We start from the raw sequence: 27033 nt of genomic DNA, 5'->3' as shown, positions 1-27033 counted from the left end.
TTATATAATGTTCCTATTCTGCAAGAACTAAATTTTTTTTCTTTCTCTTTGAAAACAAGAAATGGACATCAAATACCAAATACCATGTAAAAAAAAAAAAAAAAAATTGCAATATAAATACTCAGAAAGCAAACACTCTGGTTATACGTTTTTCTAAAATTATTTTTGAACTACGGCAAATTATTTGTATTAAATGCAAATAAGTGTTCTGGCACCAGTGCCAGTTTTTGAAAAACAATTCTCTAGTTATTAGAGGGGAGAGGGAGGCCCCTAAAAAATTATGAAATACAAAATGTACGTCATTTTGTTAATTTTTTAAATACCACATTTATCACAGACAAATGACTAAGAAAACTTATGAAATAAAAAAATTTATTGAATCATCAAATTAAGTTAACAAGCACATTTAATAGAAAACATTCTAAAAATGTTTGAACAGACAAGTTAAATGTCTTCGTTTACTTTTTAGCTCAGATTGAAAAAATAAATAAAAACTAATTAGTATTTCTAATGTAAAATATACCATGTCTTAACTATTATCTAGATAGCATTTATAAAATTTTGTATGCTGAAAGTATTTTGTACAGAGCAATTTTGTATAGTAGATAAAACCAAGTCCATATTTTTTTCTTTTTAACATAATATGAAGCTTATACATTTATGACCAATGTAAATTTTTAAACATCCGTGGTTATGAAAGCCAATTAATAAAAAAGGAAGCTAAATGTAGGAATGTTTTATTTGCTTTCATTTTATAATGAAACATGCTATTTTTAACGAATATGAGAATTTCTCCAAATATAACATCATTACGTAATAGTTACATTATATATGTATAAAAAAAAACTGACAAATGTTTATATAAAAAATGTAAATCAATAATGCATGAATAAAATCTAATCACGCTCTCTATGATAGCCTCTCCTATTGTCTCTCTCTTCATCTCTATTCCATGCTCTATCATCATGTCTCTGACGGTAAGAATCTCGGCCATCTCTATGTCTATCTCGGTACTGACTACTTTCGGCATCCTGGGAACGATCTCTAGCGTGATTTGAATAATTATCTCGATCATACCTTGACCTATTTCTGTCCTTATTATGTCTATCTCTAGAGTAATCCCTACAGAAAGAAAAATGAAAGAATTTAATGCGAATTAAAATTTTTTTAACATAAAATATTTTCAAATAAAAAAACAGAAGCAAATGCAAGGGAAAATTCATAGAGCTGAGATACTGATTTATATCAGCTCTATGGAAAAATCCCAGTTTCATTTATACATTATTATTATTAAAACTTATAAGAAAAATATTAAAGCAGAATCATACGTGAAATTCTACTATCAGTAGTACTTTTACTAAAAGGTGCTATTTTAAAGGTGCTTCATATGATAAATTATTCAACAGCATTTAATATATTATTAAGGAAAATTATAACTTATAAAACAAATACATAATTATTTTTTAAAATACAGAATATATACTAAACTCTGAACTAAATACAAATGTACTAAAAGCAAGCAGGATTCACAATTTTATGAATTATTATTGTAAAGAAATAGTCAGAGGCGGCATCAGAAGGGGAGCAATTGCCCTCCTATCGGAACCCCCCGCCCCCCTTCGTCGCCAAAAATCTTCATCACTTCAGTATGGCTGTGGAGAGCTGCACATTCTCGAATATAATAATTTAAAAACTACCTTAAAGTTAATATGTTGTTGAAATATTCAAGTAACGGTTAAAGCAGTTTGACTATATTTGGCAAAATAATCGATAGTGTTGTTGCAGGCCAATAAGACGCCGCATTTTGTGAAAAACTTTTGATCGGCTGATTATGAACGCAATGCGATGGATTTATACCCGCAGATTTTTAGGCTTCTGATTGAAGTATCATTCATCAAGCATATAATTTGCATTACTTTTGGCAGTATATCCGACAAAGTGAATAAGATATCGCATTCTGCCGACAATTTCTGGACGGCTGATTAGAAACTGAATGCGATGGAAGTCCATAGATTTTTTGACATCTAATTCAAATATCGTTTATTTAGATCATAATTTGCGCCATATTTAGCAGAATAATCAATAAGCTGACAGATGAATAAGACGCCGCATTTTGTGAAAAACTTTTGATCGGCTGATTATGAACGCAATGCGATGGATTTATACCCGCAGATTTTTAGGCTTCTGATTGAAGTATCATTCATCAAACATATAATTTGCATTACTTTTGGCAGTATATCCGACAAAGTGAATAAGATATCGCATTCTGCCGACAATTTCTGGACGGCTGATTAGAAACTGAATGCGATGGAAGTCCATAGATTTTTAGACATCTAATTCAAATATCGTTTATTTAGATCATAATTTGCGCCATATTTAGCAGAATAATCAATAAGCTGACAGATGAATAAGACGCCGCATTTTGTGAAAAACTTTTGATCGGCTGATTATGAACGCAATGCGATGGATTTATACCCGCAGATTTTTAGGCTTCTGATTGAAGTATCATTCATCAAGCATATAATTTGCATTACTTTTGGCAGTATATCCGACAAAGTGAATAAGATATCGCATTCTGCCGACAATTTCTGGACGGCTGATTAGAAACTGAATGCGATGGAAGTCCATAGATTTTTAGACATCTAATTCAAATATCGTTTATTTAGATCATAATTTGCGCCATATTTAGCAGAATAATCAATAAGCTGACAGATGAATAAGACGCCGCATTTTGCAAAAAACTTTTGATCGGCTGATTATGAACGCAATGCGATGGATTTATACCCGCAGATTTTTAGGCTTCTGATTGAAGTATCATTCATCAAACATATAATTTGCATTACTTTTGGCAGTATATCCGACAAAGTGAATAAGATATCGCATTCTGCCGACAATTTCTGGACGGCTGATTAGAAACTGAATACGATGGAAGTCCATAGATTTTTAGACATCTAATTCAAATATCGTTTATTTAGATCATAATTTGCGCCATATTTAGCAGAATAATCAATAAGCTGACAGATGAATAAGACGCCGCATTTTGTGAAAAACTTTTGATCGGCTGATTATGAACGCAATGCGATGGATTTATACCCGCAGATTTTTAGGCTTCTGATTGAAGTATCATTCATCAAACATATAATTTGCATTACTTTTGGCAGTATATCCGACAAAGTGAATAAGATATCGCATTCTGCCGACAATTTCTGGACGGCTGATTAGAAACTGAATGCGCTGGAAGTCCATAGATTTTTAGACATCTAATTCAAATATCGTTTATTTAGATCATAATTTGCGCCATATTTAGCAGAATAATCAATAAGCTGACAGATGAATAAGACGCCGCATTTTGTGAAAAACTTTAGATCGGCTGATTATGAACGCAATGCGATGGATTTATACCCGCAGATTTTTAGGCTTCTGATTGAAGTATCATTCATCAAACATATAATTTGCATTACTTTTGGCAGTATATCCGACAAAGTGAATAAGATATCGCATTCTGCCGACAATTTCTGGACGGCTGATTAGAAACTGAATGCGATGGAAGTCCATAGATTTTTAGACATCTAATTCAAATATCGTTTATTTAGATCATAATTTGCGCCATATTTAGCAGAATAATCAATAAGCTGACAGATGAATAAGACGCCGCATTTTGTGAAAAACTTTTGATCGGCTGATTATGAACGCAATGCGATGGATTTATACCCGCAGATTTTTAGGCTTCTGATTGAAGTATCATTCATCAAACATATAATTTGCATTACTTTTGGCAGTATATCCGACAAAGTGAATAAGATATCGCATTCTGCCGACAATTTCTGGACGGCTGATTAGAAACTGAATACGATGGAAGTCCATAGATTTTTAGACATCTAATTCAAATATCGTTTATTTAGATCATAATTTGCGCCATATTTAGCAGAATAATCAATAAGCTGACAGATGAATAAGACGCCGCATTTTGTGAAAAACTTTTGATCGGCTGATTATGAACGCAATGCGATGGATTTATACCCGCAGATTTTTAGGCTTCTGATTGAAGTATCATTCATCAAGCATATAATTTGCATTACTTTTGGCAGTATATCCGACAAAGTGAATAAGATATCGCATTCTGCCGACAATTTCTGGACGGCTGATTAGAAACTGAATGCGATGGAAGTCCATAGATTTTTAGACATCTAATTCAAATATCGTTTATTTAGATCATAATTTGCGCCATATTTAGCAGAATAATCAATAAGCTGACAGATGAATAAGACGCCGCATTTTGTGAAAAACTTTTGATCGGCTGATTATGAACGCAATGCGATGGATTTATACCCGCAGATTTTTAGGCTTCTGATTGAAGTATCATTCATCAAACATATAATTTGCATTACTTTTGGCAGTATATCCGACAAAGTGAATAAGATATCGCATTCTGCCGACAATTTCTGGACGGCTGATTAGAAACTGAATGCGATGGAAGTCCATAGATTTTTAGACATCTAATTCAAATATCGTTTATTTAGATCATAATTTGCGCCATATTTAGCAGAATAATCAATAAGCTGACAGATGAATAAGACGCCGCATTTTGTGAAAAACTTTTGATCGGCTGATTATGAACGCAATGCGATGGATTTATACCCGCAGATTTTTAGGCTTCTGATTGAAGTATCATTCATCAAACATATAATTTGCATTACTTTTGGCAGTATATCCGACAAAGTGAATAAGATATCGCATTCTGCGGACAATTTCTGGACGGCTGATTAGAAACTGAATGCGATGGAAGTCCATAGATTTTTAGACATCTAATTCAAATATCGTTTATTTAGATCATAATTTGCGCCATATTTAGCAGAATAATCAATAAGCTGACAGATGAATAAGACGCCGCATTTTGTGAAAAACTTTTGATCGGCTGATTATGAACGCAATGCGATGGATTTATACCCGCAGATTTTTAGGCTTCTGATTGAAGTATCATTCATCAAACATATAATTTGCATTACTTTTGGCAGTATATCCGACAAAGTGAATAAGATATCGCATTCTGCCGACAATTTCTGGACGGCTGATTAGAAACTGAATGCGATGGAAGTCCATAGATTTTTAGACATCTAATTCAAATATCGTTTATTTAGATCATAATTTGCGCCATATTTAGCAGAAAAATCAATAAGCTGACAAATGAATAAGACGCCGCATTTTGTGAAAAACTTTTGATCGGCTGATTATGAACGCAATGCGATGGATTTATACCCGCAGATTTTTAGGCTTCTGATTGAAGTATCATTCATCAAACATATAATTTGCATTACTTTTGGCAGTATATCCGACAAAGTGAATAAGATATCGCATTCTGCCGACAATTTCTGGACGGCTGATTAGAAACTGAATGCGATGGAAGTCCATAGATTTTTAGACATCTAATTCAAATATCGTTTATTTAGATCATAATTTGCGCCATATTTAGCAGAATAATCAATAAGCTGACAGATGAATAAGACGCCGCATTTTGTGAAAAACTTTTGATCGGCTGATTATGAACGCAATGCGATGGATTTATACCCGCAGATTTTTAGGCTTCTGATTGAAGTATCATTCATCAAACATATAATTTGCATTACTTTTGGCAGTATATCCGACAAAGTGAATAAGATATCGCATTCTGCCGACAATTTCTGGACGGCTGATTAGAAACTGAATGCGATGGAAGTCCATAGATTTTTAGACATCTAATTCAAATATCGTTTATTTAGATCATAATTTGCGCCATATTTAGCAGAATAATCAATAAGCTGACAGATGAATAAGACGCCGCATTTTGTGAAAAACTTTTGATCGGCTGATTATGAACGCAATGCGATGGATTTATACCCGCAGATTTTTAGGCTTCTGATTGAAGTATCATTCATCAAACATATAATTTGCATTACTTTTGGCAGTATATCCGACAAAGTGAATAAGATATCGCATTCTGCCGACAATTTCTGGACGGCTGATTAGAAACTGAATGCGATGGAAGTCCATAGATTTTTAGACATCTAATTCAAATATCGTTTATTTAGATCATAATTTGCGCCATATTTAGCAGAATAATCAATAAGCTGACAGATGAATAAGACGCCGCATTTTGTGAAAAACTTTTGATCGGCTGATTATGAACGCAATGCGATGGATTTATACCCGCAGATTTTTAGGCTTCTGATTGAAGTATCATTCATCAAGCATATAATTTGCATTACTTTTGGCAGTATATCCGACAAAGTGAATAAGATATCGCATTCTGCCGACAATTTCTGGACGGCTGATTAGAAACTGAATGCGATGGAAGTCCATAGATTTTTAGACATCTAATTCAAATATCGTTTATTTAGATCATAATTTGCGCCATATTTAGCAGAATAATCAATAAGCTGACAGATGAATAAGACGCCGCATTTTGTGAAAAACTTTTGATCGGCTGATTATGAACGCAATGCGATGGATTTATACCCGCAGATTTTTAGGCTTCTGATTGAAGTATCATTCATCAAACATATAATTTGCATTACTTTTGGCAGTATATCCGACAAAGTGAATAAGATATCGCATTCTGCCGACAATTTCTGGACGGCTGATTAGAAACTGAATGCGATGGAAGTCCATAGATTTTTAGACATCTAATTCAAATATCGTTTATTTAGATCATAATTTGCGCCATATTTAGCAGAATAATCAATAAGCTGACAGATGAATAAGACGCCGCATTTTGTGAAAAACTTTTGATCGGCTGATTATGAACGCAATGCGATGGATTTATACCCGCAGATTTTTAGGCTTCTGATTGAAGTATCATTCATCAAACATATAATTTGCATTACTTTTGGCAGTATATCCGACAAAGTGAATAAGATATCGCATTCTGCCGACAATTTCTGGACGGCTGATTAGAAACTGAATGCGATGGAAGTCCATAGATTTTTAGACATCTAATTCAAATATCGTTTATTTAGATCATAATTTGCGCCATATTTAGCAGAATAATCAATAAGCTGACAGATGAATAAGACGCCGCATTTTGTGAAAAACTTTTGATCGGCTGATTATGAACGCAATGCGATGGATTTATACCCGCAGATTTTTAGGCTTCTGATTGAAGTATCATTCATCAAACATATAATTTGCATTACTTTTGGCAGTATATCCGACAAAGTGAATAAGATATCGCATTCTGCCGACAATTTCTGGACGGCTGATTAGAAACTGAATGCGATGGAAGTCCATAGATTTTTAGACATCTAATTCAAATATCGTTTATTTAGATCATAATTTGCGCCATATTTAGCAGAATAATCAATAAGCTGACAGATGAATAAGACATTTGTGAAAAACTTTAGATCGGCTGATTATGAACGCAATGCGATGGATTTATACCCGCAGATTTTTAGGCTTCTGATTGAAGTATCATTCATCAAACATATAATTTGCATTACTTTTGGCAGTATATCCGACAAAGTGAATAAGATATCGCATTCTGCCGACAATTTCTGGACGGCTGATTAGAAACTGAATGCGATGGAAGTCCATAGATTTTTAGACATCTAATTCAAATATCGTTTATTTAGATCATAATTTGCGCCATATTTAGCAGAATAATCAATAAGCTGACAGATGAATAAGACGCCGCATTTTGTGAAAAACTTTTGATCGGCTGATTATGAACGCAATGCGATGGATTTATACCCGCAGATTTTTAGGCTTCTGATTGAAGTATCATTCATCAAACATATAATTTGCATTACTTTTGGCAGTATATCCGACAAAGTGAATAAGATATCGCATTCTGCCGACAATTTCTGGACGGCTGATTAGAAACTGAATGCGATGGAAGTCCATAGATTTTTAGACATCTAATTCAAATATCGTTTATTTAGATCATAATTTGCGCCATATTTAGCAGAATAATCAATAAGCTGACAGATGAATAAGACGCCGCATTTTGTGAAAAACTTTTGATCGGCTGATTATGAACGCAATGCGATGGATTTATACCCGCAGATTTTTAGGCTTCTGATTGAAGTATCATTCATCAAACATATAATTTGCATTACTTTTGGCAGTAAATCCGACAAAGTGAATAAGATATCGCATTCTGTCGACAATTTCTGGACGGCTGATTAGAAACTGAATACGATGGAAGTCCATAGATTTTTAGACATCTAATTCAAATATCGTTTATTTAGATCATAATTTGCGCCATATTTAGCAGAATAATCAATAAGCTGACAGATGAATAAGACGCCGCATTTTGTGAAAAACTTTTGATCGGCTGATTATGAACGCAATGCGATGGATTTATACCCGCAGATTTTTAGGCTTCTGATTGAAGTATCATTCATCAAGCATATAATTTGCATTACTTTTGGCAGTATATCCGACAAAGTGAATAAGATATCGCATTCTGCCGACAATTTCTGGACGGCTGATTAGAAACTGAATGCGATGGAAGTCCATAGATTTTTAGACATCTAATTCAAATATCGTTTATTTAGATCATAATTTGCGCCATATTTAGCAGAATAATCAATAAGCTGACAGATGAATAAGACGCCGCATTTTGTGAAAAACTTTTGATCGGCTGATTATGAACGCAATGCGATGGATTTATACCCGCAGATTTTTAGGCTTCTGATTGAAGTATCATTCATCAAACATATAATCTGCATTACTTTTGGCAGTATATCCGACAAAGTGAATAAGATATCGCATTCTGCCGACAATTTCTGGACGGCTGATTAGAAACTGAATGCGATGGAAGTCCATAGATTTTTAGACATCTAATTCAAATATCGTTTATTTAGATCATAATTTGCGCCATATTTAGCAGAATAATCAATAAGCTGACAGATGAATAAGACGCCGCATTTTGTGAAAAACTTTTGATCGGCTGATTATGAACGCAATGCGATGGATTTATACCCGCAGATTTTTAGGCTTCTGATTGAAGTATCATTCATCAAACATATAATTTGCATTACTTTTGGCAGTATATCCGACAAAGTGAATAAGATATCGCATTCTGCCGACAATTTCTGGACGGCTGATTAGAAACTGAATGCGATGGAAGTCCATAGATTTTTAGACATCTAATTCAAATATCGTTTATTTAGATCATAATTTGCGCCATATTTAGCAGAATAATCAATAAGCTGACAGATGAATAAGACGCCGCATTTTGTGAAAAACTTTTGATCGGCTGATTATGAACGCAATGCGATGGATTTATACCCGCAGATTTTTAGGCTTCTGATTGAAGTATCATTCATCAAACATATAATTTGCATTACTTTTGGCAGTATATCCGACAAAGTGAATAAGATATCGCATTCTGCCGACAATTTCTGGACGGCTGATTAGAAACTGAATGCGATGGAAGTCCATAGATTTTTAGACATCTAATTCAAATATCGTTTATTTAGATCATAATTTGCGCCATATTTAGCAGAATAATCAATAAGCTGACAGATGAATAAGACGCCGCATTTTGTGAAAAACTTTAGATCGGCTGATTATGAACGCAATGCGATGGATTTATACCCGCAGATTTTTAGGCTTCTGATTGAAGTATCATTCATCAAACATATAATTTGCATTACTTTTGGCAGTATATCCGACAAAGTGAATAAGATATCGCATTCTGCCGACAATTTCTGGACGGCTGATTAGAAACTGAATGCGATGGAAGTCCATAGATTTTTAGACATCTAATTCAAATATCGTTTATTTAGATCATAATTTGCGCCATATTTAGCAGAAAAATCAATAAGCTGACAGATGAATAAGACGCCGCATTTTGTGAAAAACTTTTGATCGGCTGATTATGAACGCAATGCGATGGATTTATACCCGCAGATTTTTAGGCTTCTGATTGAAGTATCATTCATCAAACATATAATTTGCATTACTTTTGGCAGTATATCCGACAAAGTGAATAAGATATCGCATTCTGCCGACAATTTCTGGACGGCTGATTAGAAACTGAATGCGATGGAAGTCCATAGATTTTTAGACATCTAATTCAAATATCGTTTATTTAGATCATAATTTGCGCCATATTTAGCAGAATAATCAATAAGCTGACAGATGAATAAGACGCCGCATTTTGTGAAAAACTTTTGATCGGCTGATTATGAACGCAATGCGATGGATTTATACCCGCAGATTTTTAGGCTTCTGATTGAAGTATCATTCATCAAACATATAATTTGCATTACTTTTGGCAGTATATCCGACAAAGTGAATAAGATATCGCATTCTGCCGACAATTTCTGGACGGCTGATTAGAAACTGAATGCGATGGAAGTCCATAGATTTTTAGACATCTAATTCAAATATCGTTTATTTAGATCATAATTTGCGCCATATTTAGCAGAAAAATCAATAAGCTGACAAATGAATAAGACGCCGCATTTTGTGAAAAACTTTTGATCGGCTGATTATGAACGCAATGCGATGGATTTATACCCGCAGATTTTTAGGCTTCTGATTGAAGTATCATTCATCAAACATATAATTTGCATTACTTTTGGCAGTATATCCGACAAAGTGAATAAGATATCGCATTCTGCCGACAATTTCTGGACGGCTGATTAGAAACTGAATGCGATGGAAGTCCATAGATTTTTAGACATCTAATTCAAATATCGTTTATTTAGATCATAATTTGCGCCATATTTAGCAGAATAATCAATAAGCTGACAGATGAATAAGACGCCGCATTTTGTGAAAAACTTTTGATCGGCTGATTATGAACGCAATGCGATGGATTTATACCCGCAGATTTTTAGGCTTCTGATTGAAGTATCATTCATCAAACATATAATTTGCATTACTTTTGGCAGTATATCCGACAAAGTGAATAAGATATCGCATTCTGCCGACAATTTCTGGACGGCTGATTAGAAACTGAATGCGATGGAAGTCCATAGATTTTTAGACATCTAATTCAAATATCGTTTATTTAGATCATAATTTGCGCCATATTTAGCAGAATAATCAATAAGCTGACAGATGAATAAGACGCCGCATTTTGTGAAAAACTTTTGATCGGCTGATTATGAACGCAATGCGATGGATTTATACCCGCAGATTTTTAGGCTTCTGATTGAAGTATCATTCATCAAACATATAATTTGCATTACTTTTGGCAGTATATCCGACAAAGTGAATAAGATATCGCATTCTGCCGACAATTTCTGGACGGCTGATTAGAAACTGAATGCGATGGAAGTCCATAGATTTTTAGACATCTAATTCAAATATCGTTTATTTAGATCATAATTTGCGCCATATTTAGCAGAATAATCAATAAGCTGACAGATGAATAAGACGCCGCATTTTGTGAAAAACTTTTGATCGGCTGATTATGAACGCAATGCGATGGATTTATACCCGCAGATTTTTAGGCTTCTGATTGAAGTATCATTCATCAAACATATAATTTGCATTACTTTTGGCAGTATATCCGACAAAGTGAATAAGATATCGCATTCTGCCGACAATTTCTGGACGGCTGATTAGAAACTGAATGCGATGGAAGTCCATAGATTTTTAGACATCTAATTCAAATATCGTTTATTTAGATCATAATTTGCGCCATATTTAGCAGAATAATCAATAAGCTGACAGATGAATAAGACGCCGCATTTTGTGAAAAACTTTTGATCGGCTGATTATGAACGCAATGCGATGGATTTATACCCGCAGATTTTTAGGCTTCTGATTGAAGTATCATTCATCAAACATATAATCTGCATTACTTTTGGCAGTATATCCGACAAAGTGAATAAGATATCGCATTCTGCCGACAATTTCTGGACGGCTGATTAGAAACTGAATGCGATGGAAGTCCATAGATTTTTAGACATCTAATTCAAATATCGTTTATTTAGATCATAATTTGCGCCATATTTAGCAGAATAATCAATAAGCTGACAGATGAATAAGACGCCGCATTTTGTGAAAAACTTTTGATCGGCTGATTATGAACGCAATGCGATGGATTTATACCCGCAGATTTTTAGGCTTCTGATTGAAGTATCATTCATCAAACATATAATCTGCATTACTTTTGGCAGTATATCCGACAAAGTGAATAAGATATCGCATTCTGCCGACAATTTCTGGACGGCTGATTAGAAACTGAATGCGATGGAAGTCCATAGATTTTTAGACATCTAATTCAAATATCGTTTATTTAGATCATAATTTGCGCCATATTTAGCAGAATAATCAATAAGCTGACAGATGAATAAGACGCCGCATTTTGTGAAAAACTTTTGATCGGCTGATTATGAACGCAATGCGATGGATTTATACCCGCAGATTTTTAGGCTTCTGATTGAAGTATCATTCATCAAACATATAATTTGCATTACTTTTGGCAGTATATCCGACAAAGTGAATAAGATATCGCATTCTGCCGACAATTTCTGGACGGCTGATTAGAAACTGAATGCGATGGAAGTCCATAGATTTTTAGACATCTAATTCAAATATCGTTTATTTAGATCATAATTTGCGCCATATTTAGCAGAATAATCAATAAGCTGACAGATGAATAAGACGCCGCATTTTGTGAAAAACTTTTGATCGGCTGATTATGAACGCAATGCGATGGATTTATACCCGCAGATTTTTAGGCTTCTGATTGAAGTATCATTCATCAAACATATAATTTGCATTACTTTTGGCAGTATATCCGACAAAGTGAATAAGATATCGCATTCTGCCGACAATTTCTGGACGGCTGATTAGAAACTGAATGCGATGGAAGTCCATAGATTTTTAGACATCTAATTCAAATATCGTTTATTTAGATCATAATTTGTGCCATATTTAGCAGAATAATCAATAAGCTGACAGATGAATAAGACGTCGCATTTTTGCCGACTAATCTTTGTCTTTCAGCTAAGATGTTATTATAGGTTAGGAGGAAAAATCGTTTTCATCGAGTATTTCGATTAAATGCAAGTGGAGTTAAGGAAATATACTTTTATATTACGCATGGATATGGCGATAGAGTTGTTTTCCCTAATTCAGAATTCAATAAATAATATTTTTTTAATCAATAGCAATTTTTTTCAACTAATTGTTACTTCCACTGTATCGAATCGGTAAATTTATTTTACTGTGAGATTTCTCCGACTAAAATCTGTTTAATGTTCAGATTAAATTTAATAAAGTACACTTTTCTCTTGACACTCTTGTGCAAAATGCATGCTAAGAAGAGTTATTTTGCTGTACCAAATTACGTTAATTCATTATAAAACCCTGGAATAAGTAAATTCTATAACTATGAATTAAGTTTATTTAGCATTAAAATATCTGTTTTTTTGCGATCTAATTTACAGGCTGCAATTATTACACTAAAGAAATATTACCGACTTCCGACTGATGACAAAAAATAAGTATATGTGGTATGATAGCTTTTCAGATATACTAAAAGAGCTCATTCATGTATGCATTAAATTTATTAAATCAATTTCTACCTAAATTCTTCAGATTCTGCATTCAGTATTGAACCTACATTATCGGGAAATGCGATTTTAAAAATTTTAAATTTTTCTTGCAATAACTCTTCGCAGCAAAATCTATACAATTTCAGGTGCTTCTAAATTTTTAATAGATTTTGGATAAAGATGTCTTGTTAAATGATGATTAAAATAGCTATTCATATATTACACATTAACCTCTCCATACGAATTTACTTAACTTTCTAATTAGATGGCACATCTTATTTGGAATAATCATTATTATTTTAATCCCTAGAATAATATAAAGGCATTTGAGGTAGTGGCATGTTTTCATATAATATTTGCATTTTAATTAATTATTTCCCCTTAATTGCAAATTAAAGATTTAGTTATTCGATGCGCAATTTAGACTCGTCATTGCAAGCGAAGGGGTTAAGAAAAACGAATACATGCATCTGAGAGGATAAAATTCATTTTTTGGGGAAGAATAGTAGCTTGCAATAGCTTCGAGGGACAAAAAAGATTTAACCATGCCTAAAAATGAAAATACGGGAGTTCATATTTAAGATCTAATTGTTTTTTTAATAAAATGCATTACTTTGTCGTATACATAGTATAGAGGAAGTATAGTAATCGTCAAAAAATTGGAACTCGAGATTTGGACGAATTTCCACGAATTAGACCTCTCTGAGTTCGAAAAACACATTTTTGGAAAATGTCCGTCTGTCTGTGACAGATAACTGAAAAACACTTTGAGCAAGACGGTTGAAATTTTTTATACGGTCTTTACACCAAATTTTCAAATTTCTATCAAATTTTGAGTAAACTCTGCTCAGAGGAAGTCCGTTCATCCGGCTGTTCAAATGCAAATTAAAACAAGAATTACAAAACGACGGCAGCTAGATCGGTAAAATTCGGTACACAAATTCAACATCTATAGTATAAATTCCTTTCAAATTTTGAGCTAAATCTAACCACGGATTAATTGCTCCTACTTCCAGAAATATGCAACCTCGATAATTCAAAAACACAATGAATTAAATATTATAATAAATTAACGTATCAAATTTTTTATTTGATTTTTTTTACTACAAGTGCAGTTTTGTTTAAATCGGTTGTGAAAAACGCGTCTAAAACACAAATTCGATTTTTGGATACTATTAACGCATGTCGGGGATTAATCGCCAAATAACTGGCAAAGGATGTCACACGATAGATTTAATAAAAATGCTTAATTCACACCAAAGGTTAATATTTCTTAAATATTGTACACGAATGCGATGTAAGGTGTTATCTGGCATGACAAAGTTTATTAGAGAATATCTGATAAAGTTTTGGCGAGAATCAAGGCAACCAAAAATGCGAGAAAGTTTTGGCGAGAACCAAGGCAACCCAAAATGAGAGAAAGTTTTGGGGAGAACCAAGGCAACCAAAATTGCGAGAAAGTTTTGGGGAGAACCAAGGCAACCAAGAAAGTTTTGGGGAAGCCATTCCCATTGGTTTTAATCCTAAATATACACTAAAAAATAAATACATGGGAAATTTAATATTTAAGTAGTCCATTTCTCACACGTACATTCTTCATATCTTACATAAAATAGTAAGTTTGTACATATATTTACAAAATGTTTTCTCCAATCTTCTTAAGAAACAACATCTTTGTATCTTTTCGGTATTCTATATTGCTCGTGTTCGAACTATAGTAAATTTTTGCAGTGCTCGCGCGTTTATTCACTTCAGATTCGAAATGTATCCGAATTCCAGCTCGTTGTTCCAATTCACATAAAAATTATTTTAGGAAGGAAACTGCATTAAAAAAATCAATTTTCAGCAAGAACGTCGAATATTTTTATCATTTTGGATTTCCAAAAACGTTTTTTTATAAAACTTTATGAATTTAGTTTCTACATTCATTTTATATAGCTTCCATGATAGAAGTACTCGTTTGTTCATTTAACATGAAACGGCATTCTGGTGCAATCTGTGTTTCTATCTATATAATACAATCTAGAATGAAATATAACAATATTTTTTCCAAAATTAGATCTGAGCAATGATCAAAAGTCCCACTAAAAAATAGGCTGAAATATTGACAATCTTTTGATGGTCAGTAAACGAAACGGAGAACAGTTTTTTATAAATCACTTTGTAAATTTTTAATCATGAAAGTAGGGATTAGTAGCCGAATAAAAAAAGCTAAATAATAATTAATTTCTTTTAATTAAATGTAAAAATTAGTTATGAGTTATTTTAAAGTCAAATTAGAGAAATTTAGAGCCCCCCTGTCAGATTTGCCTCGTCCCTCCCCATCGGCAAACTTTTGTCGTCGCCCCTGGAAATAGTAATTAAATATTTTTGAAGAAACAAAAAACATCATTTTCACTTTAACATGAATTTTACTAATAATGTCAAAATATATGAAATATAATGAAGAAAAAATAAAATAAATGAATCTGTATTAAGTAGTTGAAGAAAAAAGCATTTTCTATAGTATTGCCAATTTACTTCTAGAAAATTGTAATATATTCTGAAATTAGAAATAAATAATATCTCTTAAAACAAGCTAAGTTTCAATAGGTTTGTATTTGGAAATAAAATAATTGTAAGTAGTTAATATTACTAAGTAAAAATATATAAATATTTATAAATATATATAGAAGATATTGAAATGATCAACTAGCAACTATTACAGAGAATTCCATCGATGAGAAAAATAATGTAACGATTGAATGATTTAAAAATTATAAAAATATTATTCATGATAAAATTCTTCATTTAAAAAAATATTCAAAGAATATATAACATTTAAATCTTTTTAGCTAAACTGATTTCACACTACAATAAATATTCACAATTCTTCATTTGGTTAAGAATAGCTGCACTATTTAACTCAGAACTTTTTTTTTAAACTAGATCAAGCAGGCATCAGAACTAAGATGGAATCGGCAGGGCATGTGTCCAAGGCATCATTACAGAAGATATAAAATTAAGCAATTAATTAGTTACATTTAAAAGAAAACACAATTAAAAAAAAACTCTTTCATCCTAGATTTTTAAAAGGAAAACTGATTCTAACGAGATATGAAAGAACATATAGCGTATAATCCTTTTTACAGTTTGGAACCTAATGAAGTTAGCTTTTTTGGAATTAAATAATAAATAGGAACTAATATATATATATGATTAATGCATAGAAAAGGGAAGACAATGATAATGAGTATTTGTATATTAATTATATGCCAGTGATTAATCTAAAAAAATATAAAGATGTCCTTTTTATTACAACCAGAAATCAATCCTCCAAAAATGTCATCTACCAACTATGTTCACCAAAGGTAAGCAATATAAGTTAAAAGTTCACCAAAAATTGATGTTTCAGCCAAAAGTTCTCCAATGGCATATGATTAATACACAAGTGTCAGATAAATTTTTCACTCTCAAGGTGAATTTAAAAATAAATTGATGCTGCAAGATTTGATATAGCTTGTGCCTTGATTGGACAGTTTTTTTCCCTTCTTAATTAGGAGATAAATAATTAGGAAAAAAAGTGTCATGCTTCTTTTTAATCAACAAAGAATATAAATACTATTATTTTGTCACTTCTACAATGTTTTATTGTTTAGTTTTTAAAATTTATACTTATCTATTAACACAGTTTATATGTTGAAAGTAAAATAACAATTCCTTTCAGGTTTTATTTAGCAAAATTCAAATATAGTACAAATACACACTAAAAAATATTTTGTGACAGGAAAAAAATTGCACAAAGTTTTGTAAAAACATGCAATGTTAAATTTTTCAGGCCATATTTAGAATGAAATGAAAATAAATGTAAATGCTTTCTCATGATAGGCAAGACCAAATACAGAATGAACAAAAATTAAGCTTCTGAATTTATAATATCAAAGTTTAAAGGTTTCTTATTTATAAACATATTACAATTTAGGTGTAATGCAAGTCCATAAAATATTAATATAATAATTTTAATACAGGAGTTAATTTTTTTTCAGTGTGTGACTGTAATTTTAATATTTAGTGCATAAGAAACATTTAATTAATAAAGTATATATTCTAAAAGGAATTTATAAAGTATTATATTCTAAAAGGAATTAATAAGTTTAGATGTACATTATAACACAAGTAAGAAAGCTATGCTAGCTTGTTTGGGCTACTACTTTGGCAACAGAAACATTAAATTATATTTTATCTCCATTTTACCAACAGTATTTTAAAATTTAAGTTTCATAATCAATTTTGCCTTACCATGATTTATACCACTGCTTTTTTAATTTCCATGGGTAAACTACCGTTGGTGCAGATAGAGGTTTGGATTTTAATTCACAATATGCAACATCTTTTTCTGTAAATCGATCTTTAAATAATTCTTCAAACAAGGCTTCATCTTTAGAGGAATCTATACTTGCCATTAAAAAATTACAGAAAAACTTAGAACAACGAATTTAGTTTATGACAACAGATAGGTTGTGAAGACAAGTTTCGAATTTTGAATACAGTTTGGTGTAGCATCAACAAACACAAAACCACGTTTCACTTCATTTCTCAACAATGTAATAATATTTTATCAGTAAATGTATATGTAATTAAGAAAGGAAAAAAATTCAAAAAGAAATTTTAAAATATTATTATTTGATACACCATTTTGTTGAAATTTTTTTAGATTAAAGGAAGTCAGAAAATTCAAATGTTACAGCTCTAGCCAATCAATCCTTTTCACATTGTTTTGAATTCTGAAGCGTCTGCTATTATTGTTTGTTTATAAATCCATTGAATGGTCTGTAAAATGTGTTAGCAATCTGTTCGATTATAAAGATGTAGCGATTAGTAAGTACTTTATTTTAAAATATATCGTGGATATTAAAACATTACTTATTTACAAAAAAATTTATGCCGAATGTAGGGAATAATGTAAACAAATGTGACAACTAATGCTTTAATTATTATTAGGATGATAAGCAATTCTGCTTGTCTAAAACCTCTTAACTATTCGTACACTTTTATTAGTAATAATCTGATACAGTAGTTTTCTTGGTCAGTTTCAGCTGACATTTGGAATCTTTCGTTCACTTATTGCTCTACTCAACGCATATCTTTCAATTTTAGTGTGCATATTCCTGAGGAGTGAATTCATATATTTTAAAAATATTTATTACATACTCAATCATTTTCAAATATACAAATTTGTAAAATTTTGAAAAAATGGAATTTTTACTGTTTTTTATGTGTTTTTTTGTTTGTTTGTTTGCTTGAGAATGAAAACTTCAGCTGTTTAGATAGGGATTCTTGTAACATTCCTTAAGAATTGATTGAAAAATGTCTGTTATTAAAAAAGAGATTTTAAGTAGAATTGCTTATAAAATCATCATATGAAATCTCATTTTAATATTTAAAGAAATTAATAAAATATTTTTTTAAAGAAAAATTTGTCATATCAATCTAGGAGATGGGAAGAGAAAAAAAACATAATGATTGCATAATTATTTCTCAATTTTATAGACATATTTTCATTTTTAGACATGTTTTAAAGATAGAAAAGCTCTTATTTAGAAATACAAAGAATATTTATCAAAAATTGTTATTAGTAAAAATTGTTATTAGTATTGATCTGATCCATTCAAAGGATCAGATCAAATTTCCAATCCCAAAACCGTCTTATTCAAAGCCCTCTTTGTTAATTCATTGTTTATTCTGATTGTTCACAATTCGAATGTAATCATGTATAATGTTTCTTGGAATATGGCAGTACAGATTGTTTGGTAATTGAAAGCGTAGTGGCATTAGATAATTAAAAAAAATTCCTTGTTTGCTCATTTTTGAAATAATTAAATGAATAAAAAAATAAATATTGAGGAAATGACAATATAGATTTAAAAATGCACTCAAGCATTAAAGTTCATGAAAGTTCAGATATCTTATGCAGTTAACCCTTATCATGGCGAGATTGCTTTTTGACAGTTATTTTTCACAACTGATTTAAAATTATGACAGATAAACTACTATTTTTATTTTTGAATTATAAATAAATGTCTAGAAATGTCATGTGTTTAATAAAACTAAGTTAAAAATTATTTTATAGTAGTAGTATATTTTTATAAAGTTGTATGTATGGTATACTATACAAAATGAACATAAGGGTTAATAAATAGATATGTCATATAGACTTGACAACATTTTGAGTTTGCAGTAGTGATTTATTATTATATATATGATATTATGTTATTTAGTATTATTACTTGTGTAAAATTTCTGCTGAATCTGCATTGACAATTCTAACAATCTCAAAACGTTTTTGAGTGCCCATGTTCATTGACAGAAAGATGGAATCCTAAAAATATATTTTTTGAGCTCAGGGAGGTCTGAAATATAGGAATTCATCAAAATCTCTAGTTTGAATTTTTTTTTTTTTTTTATGATTACAGTGTCTATCATTTGTATGTGAGAAATTAAAAAGCATTTTATTAAATAGAAAGGAAAGAAAATGCATTGAATATAACTAGTTTTTAAAGGCTATTAACTGTAGGAATTAAACTGATTGAATGCAAATTTTATGCCTTCTTGTTTCAGAGGTCCTATTTAAATTTTGATATTGAATTTTTCTTACCAGAAACTACAGCAACTTGAATTAGAAATATTAGTCAAATCAGAGGGATTCTCATGATAAAGACAACTTCCCATTGTTCACTGTCTATGATTCCATAATATGCCATATATTTCTAAATATAAGCTGAGTCATGTATTAGCCGATAAAACACTTTTTCAAAAATTTACCGAAAATATAAAATTTGGATATAAGTCAAAGTAACAATTTTGAACAACTCTTGTGATTTTCATACATATCATCATAAGAGCAAAAGCATTGCCAAGCAAATAGAAGGGGTAGAATATTTTCATATCGCATTGCTATAAAGTAAATAGCCAAATGTCTACAATGATAATATTACCTTTAGTAAGTCTGTTTGAAGCTAGCACATTTTCCTCCACTCATTTGCTATTTTATGTATAATATGTATTAGTCTTATTTTTGTGCCATTTTGTCTTTGTTAGAAAAGAGCAGGGAGAGAAATTTTTAAATGACAAATTTCAAATTGAGTGTGATCATGTATATGTAGGAAATTGTGACAGAAGCAAGGCTACTTGGCATTTCTTCATGAATTCTTCTTCTGATGTAACAAGCCATCAATAATAAATAATTTCAGAAGTAAAACAACTTATTTTCATACACACTCGCAAAAGCTCATTTCATTTAAAAATAATTTTGTAAGACATGTAACCTATAGAAATAATAAATGTTATATTTGGAGATATTGAATGATTTATTACTAGCACCCAGCTAACAAAATTTATTTGCATTTTCTGCCAGATTAGGGAATCTATATGTAAATCGACCCTCACAATTTGGCTTTAGGAAAACTTTCAAAATTTCTTGATTTATTGACAGAACTCTAAGGTCATCCAAATCTCTTACCTAATTCAACATCTGTTATATCAAAATTGCATTCCTTACAGAAGCTAACTAATATTTATGATGATTATTATTAGATAATAGGATTTGAGAAAGGAAATTCTAGAAGTTGATTATTGTTATTTAGGAAGGAAATTAAAAAATTCTTTTTTAGTAAATACCTACTTCCCAAATGGTAACTAATCAATTTTTAACCAGTGTCTTCATAAATGAGAGACTTTTCGTAAATTTAGTCAATGAGTTTTCTTTCAGTTTACATATTCATCAGCATGTGTGGGTAATGATGCTCAGCATTACTAAGGTGAATAGCATGCATTATGCTGAAAATTTCTTCCTAATCAAAAATATCACTTGTGTTTTATTTGAATATTCTATGCTGGTTATGCCCTTCAAAATTCCTTGAGAAAAGAATTTGAAACATTTTATTGTTGTTTATATTCAACTTGCACTATTTTAGTAGCCTTCTGTTCATTCATTTGCATCTACTAATTGTAGATCTGTGATTTTTCCTATAATTTAGACTTTAGTACAAAGGCCGAAATGTTGTAAAAGTTAGCTGTGTGTTAGCTGATTGAAATATGTTCATAAAAACCGTAGAATATTATATTTATTATATATATTTCATGATTTATTTAATTCTCAATTTAATTTCTGTTTATTGAAAAATAAATAAAAATGAGAAGTCCAGTAAGTATTCCTATCAAACAATATGTAGGTGTAGTAAATGATATATGACTATGTATGTGTAAATAATATCTGAAATATTCTAGATTTAAGTATGAAATTATTTTTATAACACATCAATCAATTTTAAACATAGTGAAATAAAATATTCCTAATTTTCTGTTCATAGTTGTTATCATCTGCTTAATATTTGATGTAACTTTACTAAAATAAAGTTGTTGCTTTATTTACAGGTCATGGCTATTTTTATTCATGAAGAATTTTTAGATCAAATGGAAAACAAATATGTCTAAAAAGCTTGTTGATAAAAGAAGCGTTGATGTGTAAGTAAAATTTTTGACTGCATTCTTAAGTTAAAAATTTTAGCTGTATGTAAAAAATTAATATGCTGATCTTTAAAAAACTATATATTGTCAGGGAAATTCCAAATTTCATTAAAAATTGATTATGGGTTTGCCTGTAGATAGTGTAATGCACAGTCTACTGGTCTAAAGAACAAATAACGGCATTTAGTAACACGGAAATATACAGCAATACATTTGGAACAAACAGCAGCCCATAAGTAGTAATCTGTAGTAAACAACAACTGTAGTGCACAAAGTATCCAGACAGAACCCAGCAGGAGGAAGGAATCAACATAGCTATTCTGTATGGTCTCTCCAAATGCCTGCTTTCCTCCACAGTCTCTTTACTTTAGCTGTACCCAAATGTTTACTCGCTACTATACAATTGGATGCTCCACAAATGATACTGCTTCAAACTTGTCTTTAAAACTTGGCACACGGTGTCAATTCTCAATCCACTATCAACTTGAGTTCCACTCAGCACATGCTTCGCTGGACTGATTCAACTAATTCACCATTAACATGCTATGTGACTCTATATTACTCACTTTGGCTTGGACTGCTAGTCTTTTATAGTTTCTGGAGCAGGACAGAAAAGGTTCTTGAATAATCAAACATCACACAACTCCTATGGGTCCTATCATCAAAATTCTTGAAGATTCTAGTATCATCCATTTTGTCACCAAGCCCGGGATCATTGATTTGACATCCAATCAGCATCTCAATAGAGCTGCCCTTAAAACTGTCTAATCTGTGATGGAATTATCTGTGCTTGAAAGCAACATTACAGATTCCTAACAATATTATATATATATATATATATATATATATATATATATATATATATATATATATATATATATATATATATATATATATATATATATATATATATATATATATCTTTTAAAAAATTCTGTATTCTTTTCTTGAAGAATTGAATGTTTTACAAACTTTTTTTATCTTAACATTTTATAAATATTTTGAAGCATGAATTCATATATATATATAAGTGTATTGAATTGTAGTTCCATATAAGTGTTTTTAAATTGAAGATTGATACCAATTTTATGTTGAACCTTGGCCATGTCTTCCTAATAGAAAAGCAGACCTATCTTAACCCATTTGCACATAGGTCACACTAGATTCACCCATTGCCATCTACTTTTTGGAGAAGAGGCACCAATGTGCTCACAGTGTAATTGCACCATATCTGTTTACCATATTCTTAGTGAATGTCCAAATTTTAGTACTCAATGTTTATATCATTTTAGCAACTTCACGTTATCTCTTTTACTTGATAAAATACCACATGCTCATCTTTTTGTTTTTTGAAATCAATAAGGTTTTATCACCATATTTAAGTATTCTTCATCTTTTTCAAAGGTTTTTGCATTGCTTTTTATAGCTGAAATTTTATATTTTAATCCTAAAAAAATTCAGTTTGGTACAGCATAGTCAACACCATGGCTCTTGTGTCAATAAAATCCAACAAACCCAAAATACCAATTTTATATCATTCTGAATTTTTTAAAAATTTTGTTTTTCTATTCAACATAAATACAAATACAAGTGCGTACATGCATGTGTGTGTGTGGCCCAGATTTCAAGGAGAGGTAAGGACAAGGATACAAATAATATTCACTTAGGAAACCCTAGTCGCAATCCATTTCTTTAGTCATAATTACAGGGTGTTTCAATTCAACTGAAACAAGATGTTTTCTTTTTCCTAATTTATAGTTTTGGAGATATTTTAGTGAATTTTTCTACAGTGGTTATTTGAAACAATAATTTATTGTATAGGAATGTATGAGTGCAACTAATTCAAATAAGAGATGGAAAGAAAGATAAAGCATAGTACAATGTTTTCAAGAACTGTTCAGAATTCTGTCAACTAACAGTGATACCTGTTTGATGGGATTGGTGGAATGATTGGCATACACAGTCAAAGATCCCACACATTTCATATTCTCATGCAGTTACCTTTATTCGAGCAACGTGATCCGCAGCTGACTCAACTGAAGTCTCATCAGATATCCAAAATAATTGATGATGAGTAATTTGGCAAATTGGGGAGGACAAGGGAATGATCCACAATATTCATTCCATCATGCCCAAAAAGTGGTATTTAGGTAATTGTGAACATCATTGCTGAAGTAGGCTGGTGCCCCATCATATTGAACCACCTTCATTTACAAATGGAGATCAGAACATCTTGCAGCAGTTCAATAAATGATTGTTTAAAACAAATGTACCACTGTTGGAAATATCATTAAAATATATTCATTAGTATAGGAGTTAGAAACTAAACACCTGGCTTCAGTTGAATTGAGATGTTTTATACTTATGATTAAAGAAATGGATTTCTTCCTGGGTTTCCTCTATGAATATTATTCAAAGCCTTATTTTCTATTTCCCCTCCAAGTATGTACCATAAATTTGAAATCATCCTGTATACTTTGATGGTGTGCATATTTACATCAGTGTGATTTTTAAAAAGTTTTAATCAATTAAAAATTAAGCAAAATTTTTATATTTTGTCACAATAATATTAAAAATAATTACAGTACAAAAAGGATTTTTACCTCTTTTTAAAATTAAAATATTATCTTTTCAATGATACCAATTTTTTAATATATGAATATAAAATTTCTATTTTAATCAATTAAAAAAATATTTTAGGTGCATTTTCCAACAATTTATTTTACGGAAAGTGAAAATTTAACCTCTATGAACACATTACATGTATATGGTAAAATTATTTTTTATCAACATTTCACGATTGTCTATTAACAGATTATTGAACTCTTACTGCAAACCAAGTCTAGAAAAGCATAATTTTCTTCAACACCTGTCTGTAAGAAATGAAATAAACATGAAACATGATTACTTTTTGAAAAGATAAGTTTACAGAAAACATTTGTGTTAAGTTTCAAAATATCTATGTTATTGAATCAATAACTCTATGTATTTTCAGGCAAAAATGGTTGATATATATATACAAAAGGTCTACTCTGATTGGGTCTCAAATACTTATTAATTTGTTAACAGTTAGTATTAGTCATATACACTTAATAGAAAAAATAGCATAAAATGATATTTTATGCAATTTCAGTCAATAAATACTTTGATAAATTATGAATTATATATTTTTATATAGATCCTCAGTCCTATAATTAGTAAGATATCCTTGAGACACAAACATTTTAATTAAAAACAAAAAGTTCCAATCTTTTGCGACTAAGTCAGTGTGAGTTAAGAAAATTTTAATATTACTATCATATTAAAAAGTGCAGTTTTTCAGTATTCCATTGATCATCTCTAAAAAGATATGCCAATCGGTACCTGGAATTTCCCTAAAGTTTGTTTGCATAAAATTATGAAATTGTTTGATTGTCCTAAAGTAGTGATATTCAGAACTTCATAACTTGGTTTGGTTTTGTCTCAGAAGATGAAAACTTTTTTTGTACTCATAGTTTTAAAAAACATGTTTGGTTTCACAAAAAAGTCTTTTTTTCATTAATTGAAGTTTAATCACTTAAATTTAAAGTTCACATGTTACAGAAACGGATAAAAACCATGATAGTATTTTGATTGTATTATATAAATATACATAGTACAATGAAAAGAAAGGCATAGGTTTCTATAATAGTATGAGATACATTACTTTCAGAATTTGGCTTTAAAAATTATTTTGCAGAAGAAACTATTAAAAGACCAAGTTACAATGGCAATCGTTGAAATATCCATTTTTGTTTAATAAGATTTAAAATTGCAAAGTTTCCAGTCATACAAAAAACATGTACATTCCCTCAAAAGGAAACTATTAAAATGGTTTTTATCAAATTATTGTGTTACTTTATATTTTAATTACTCTTGTTTTATATATACTGAACCAAATTATTTATTCAATCTTTTGATATTAAATTTCAACTACAGATATGACTTTTTTCTAGAAGAATGTAATCAGAGGGTCAAAATTTAGAATTTATATAAAAATTAAATGTATTTCTAATTTTTCTTAAAGAATTTAATTATGTTATATTTTCCTAACTATGTTTAAGATGCTCTTTTATAAAAGAATATAATAGGCTTAATATCTTATTTTTAAAAAATTAAATTTAAGGGAATAATTTAGCATTAAATATCACAATTTTCAAAAACAATGAATAAAAATAGAATTTTTTTATATTTTTTATGTTCAATATGAAATAAAAATATTAAATTTTTAATGGGTCAAAAATATTATTCACGAGATGAAAATAGTAAGAAATTAGAATAGTATATTTAATTTAATAAAATTATGAATATTGTATTCAGCTTCAGTATATGAAGCATGGTTGTATATATATATATATATATATATATATATATATATATATATATATATATATATATATATATATATATATATGAAATTCAAGTCATTTTCTTTTTGGAACTCAATGAATTTATGAAATGGTAGGAGTAATACTCATTGAAATATTTACTGTCATCATATGGGACATTGAAATTAGTACTTAGGAAAGTAAACTTCATTCAACATTTTTTTTTTTGTATGTGTGTGTTTGTAAAATTGTGATTAAAATCCTATCCTATTGCTCTCTTAAAGTTATAAGCAAAATCTAATTGAACTGCAAATGTAGGATCGAACATGAGAAAAATACATGGGAGTCTGAAGCCCTAACCACTATTCTATCTCTGATATGCATATGCTAATCATGTATAGACACATCAGTATTTAGTTTTTAAAAAAAAAAATTGTGTGTGTGCGTGTGTTAAAATTGTATTTTTCCATGAAAGATAAAGATAAACTTAAAAAGCAAAACCTTGTCTAAATATAAAATTAACTAACTTGTTCAAAAATAAGTTGTTATCAGTGTTGTAAAATTAACTAACTATACTAACTTGTTCAAACTGTAACAATGCGAATGAACTTCTGATATATTTTATAACCTTTAAAAATGAAAGTTCATCTTTAACTCTAACCACTGAAATGTTAGTTTCATGA

The 27033-nt window shown here is 30.4% G+C and overlaps 2 protein-coding genes across 5 annotated transcripts in view; one reads left to right on the top strand and one right to left on the bottom strand.

The window, feature by feature from the left end:
• Nucleotides 1–721: 721 nt before the first annotated feature.
• On the bottom strand, nucleotides 722–18050 carry LOC129961667 (RNA guanine-N7 methyltransferase activating subunit-like). The gene is made up of 2 exons (XM_056075195.1): nucleotides 17778–18050; nucleotides 722–1122 (listed from the first exon to the last, which is right to left on the bottom strand). The coding sequence occupies exons 1-2, from the start codon at nucleotides 17939–17941 to the stop codon at nucleotides 897–899; spliced, it is 390 nt and encodes a 129-aa protein (XP_055931170.1). The 5' UTR covers nucleotides 17942–18050; the 3' UTR covers nucleotides 722–896.
• A 172-nt stretch (nucleotides 18051–18222) lies between these two features.
• Nucleotides 18223–27033, top strand: part of LOC129954326 (uncharacterized) — a 41529-nt gene continuing 32718 nt past the window's right edge. For all 4 annotated transcript variants that reach the window (XM_056068135.1, XM_056068134.1, XM_056068136.1 and 1 more), the window contains exons 1-2: nucleotides 18223–18356; nucleotides 21912–22001. In XM_056068135.1, the coding sequence (XP_055924110.1) occupies nucleotides 21964–22001 (38 nt within the window). In that variant the 5' untranslated portion in view covers nucleotides 18223–18356; nucleotides 21912–21963. The remainder of the gene's footprint in view (nucleotides 18357–21911; nucleotides 22002–27033) is intronic.

This window comes from Argiope bruennichi, chromosome 2 (assembly GCF_947563725.1).
Source record: "Argiope bruennichi chromosome 2, qqArgBrue1.1, whole genome shotgun sequence".
NCBI classification, from domain to species: Eukaryota; Metazoa; Arthropoda; class Arachnida; order Araneae; family Araneidae; genus Argiope; species Argiope bruennichi.
This window is presented reverse-complemented; position numbering and strand designations above follow the sequence as displayed.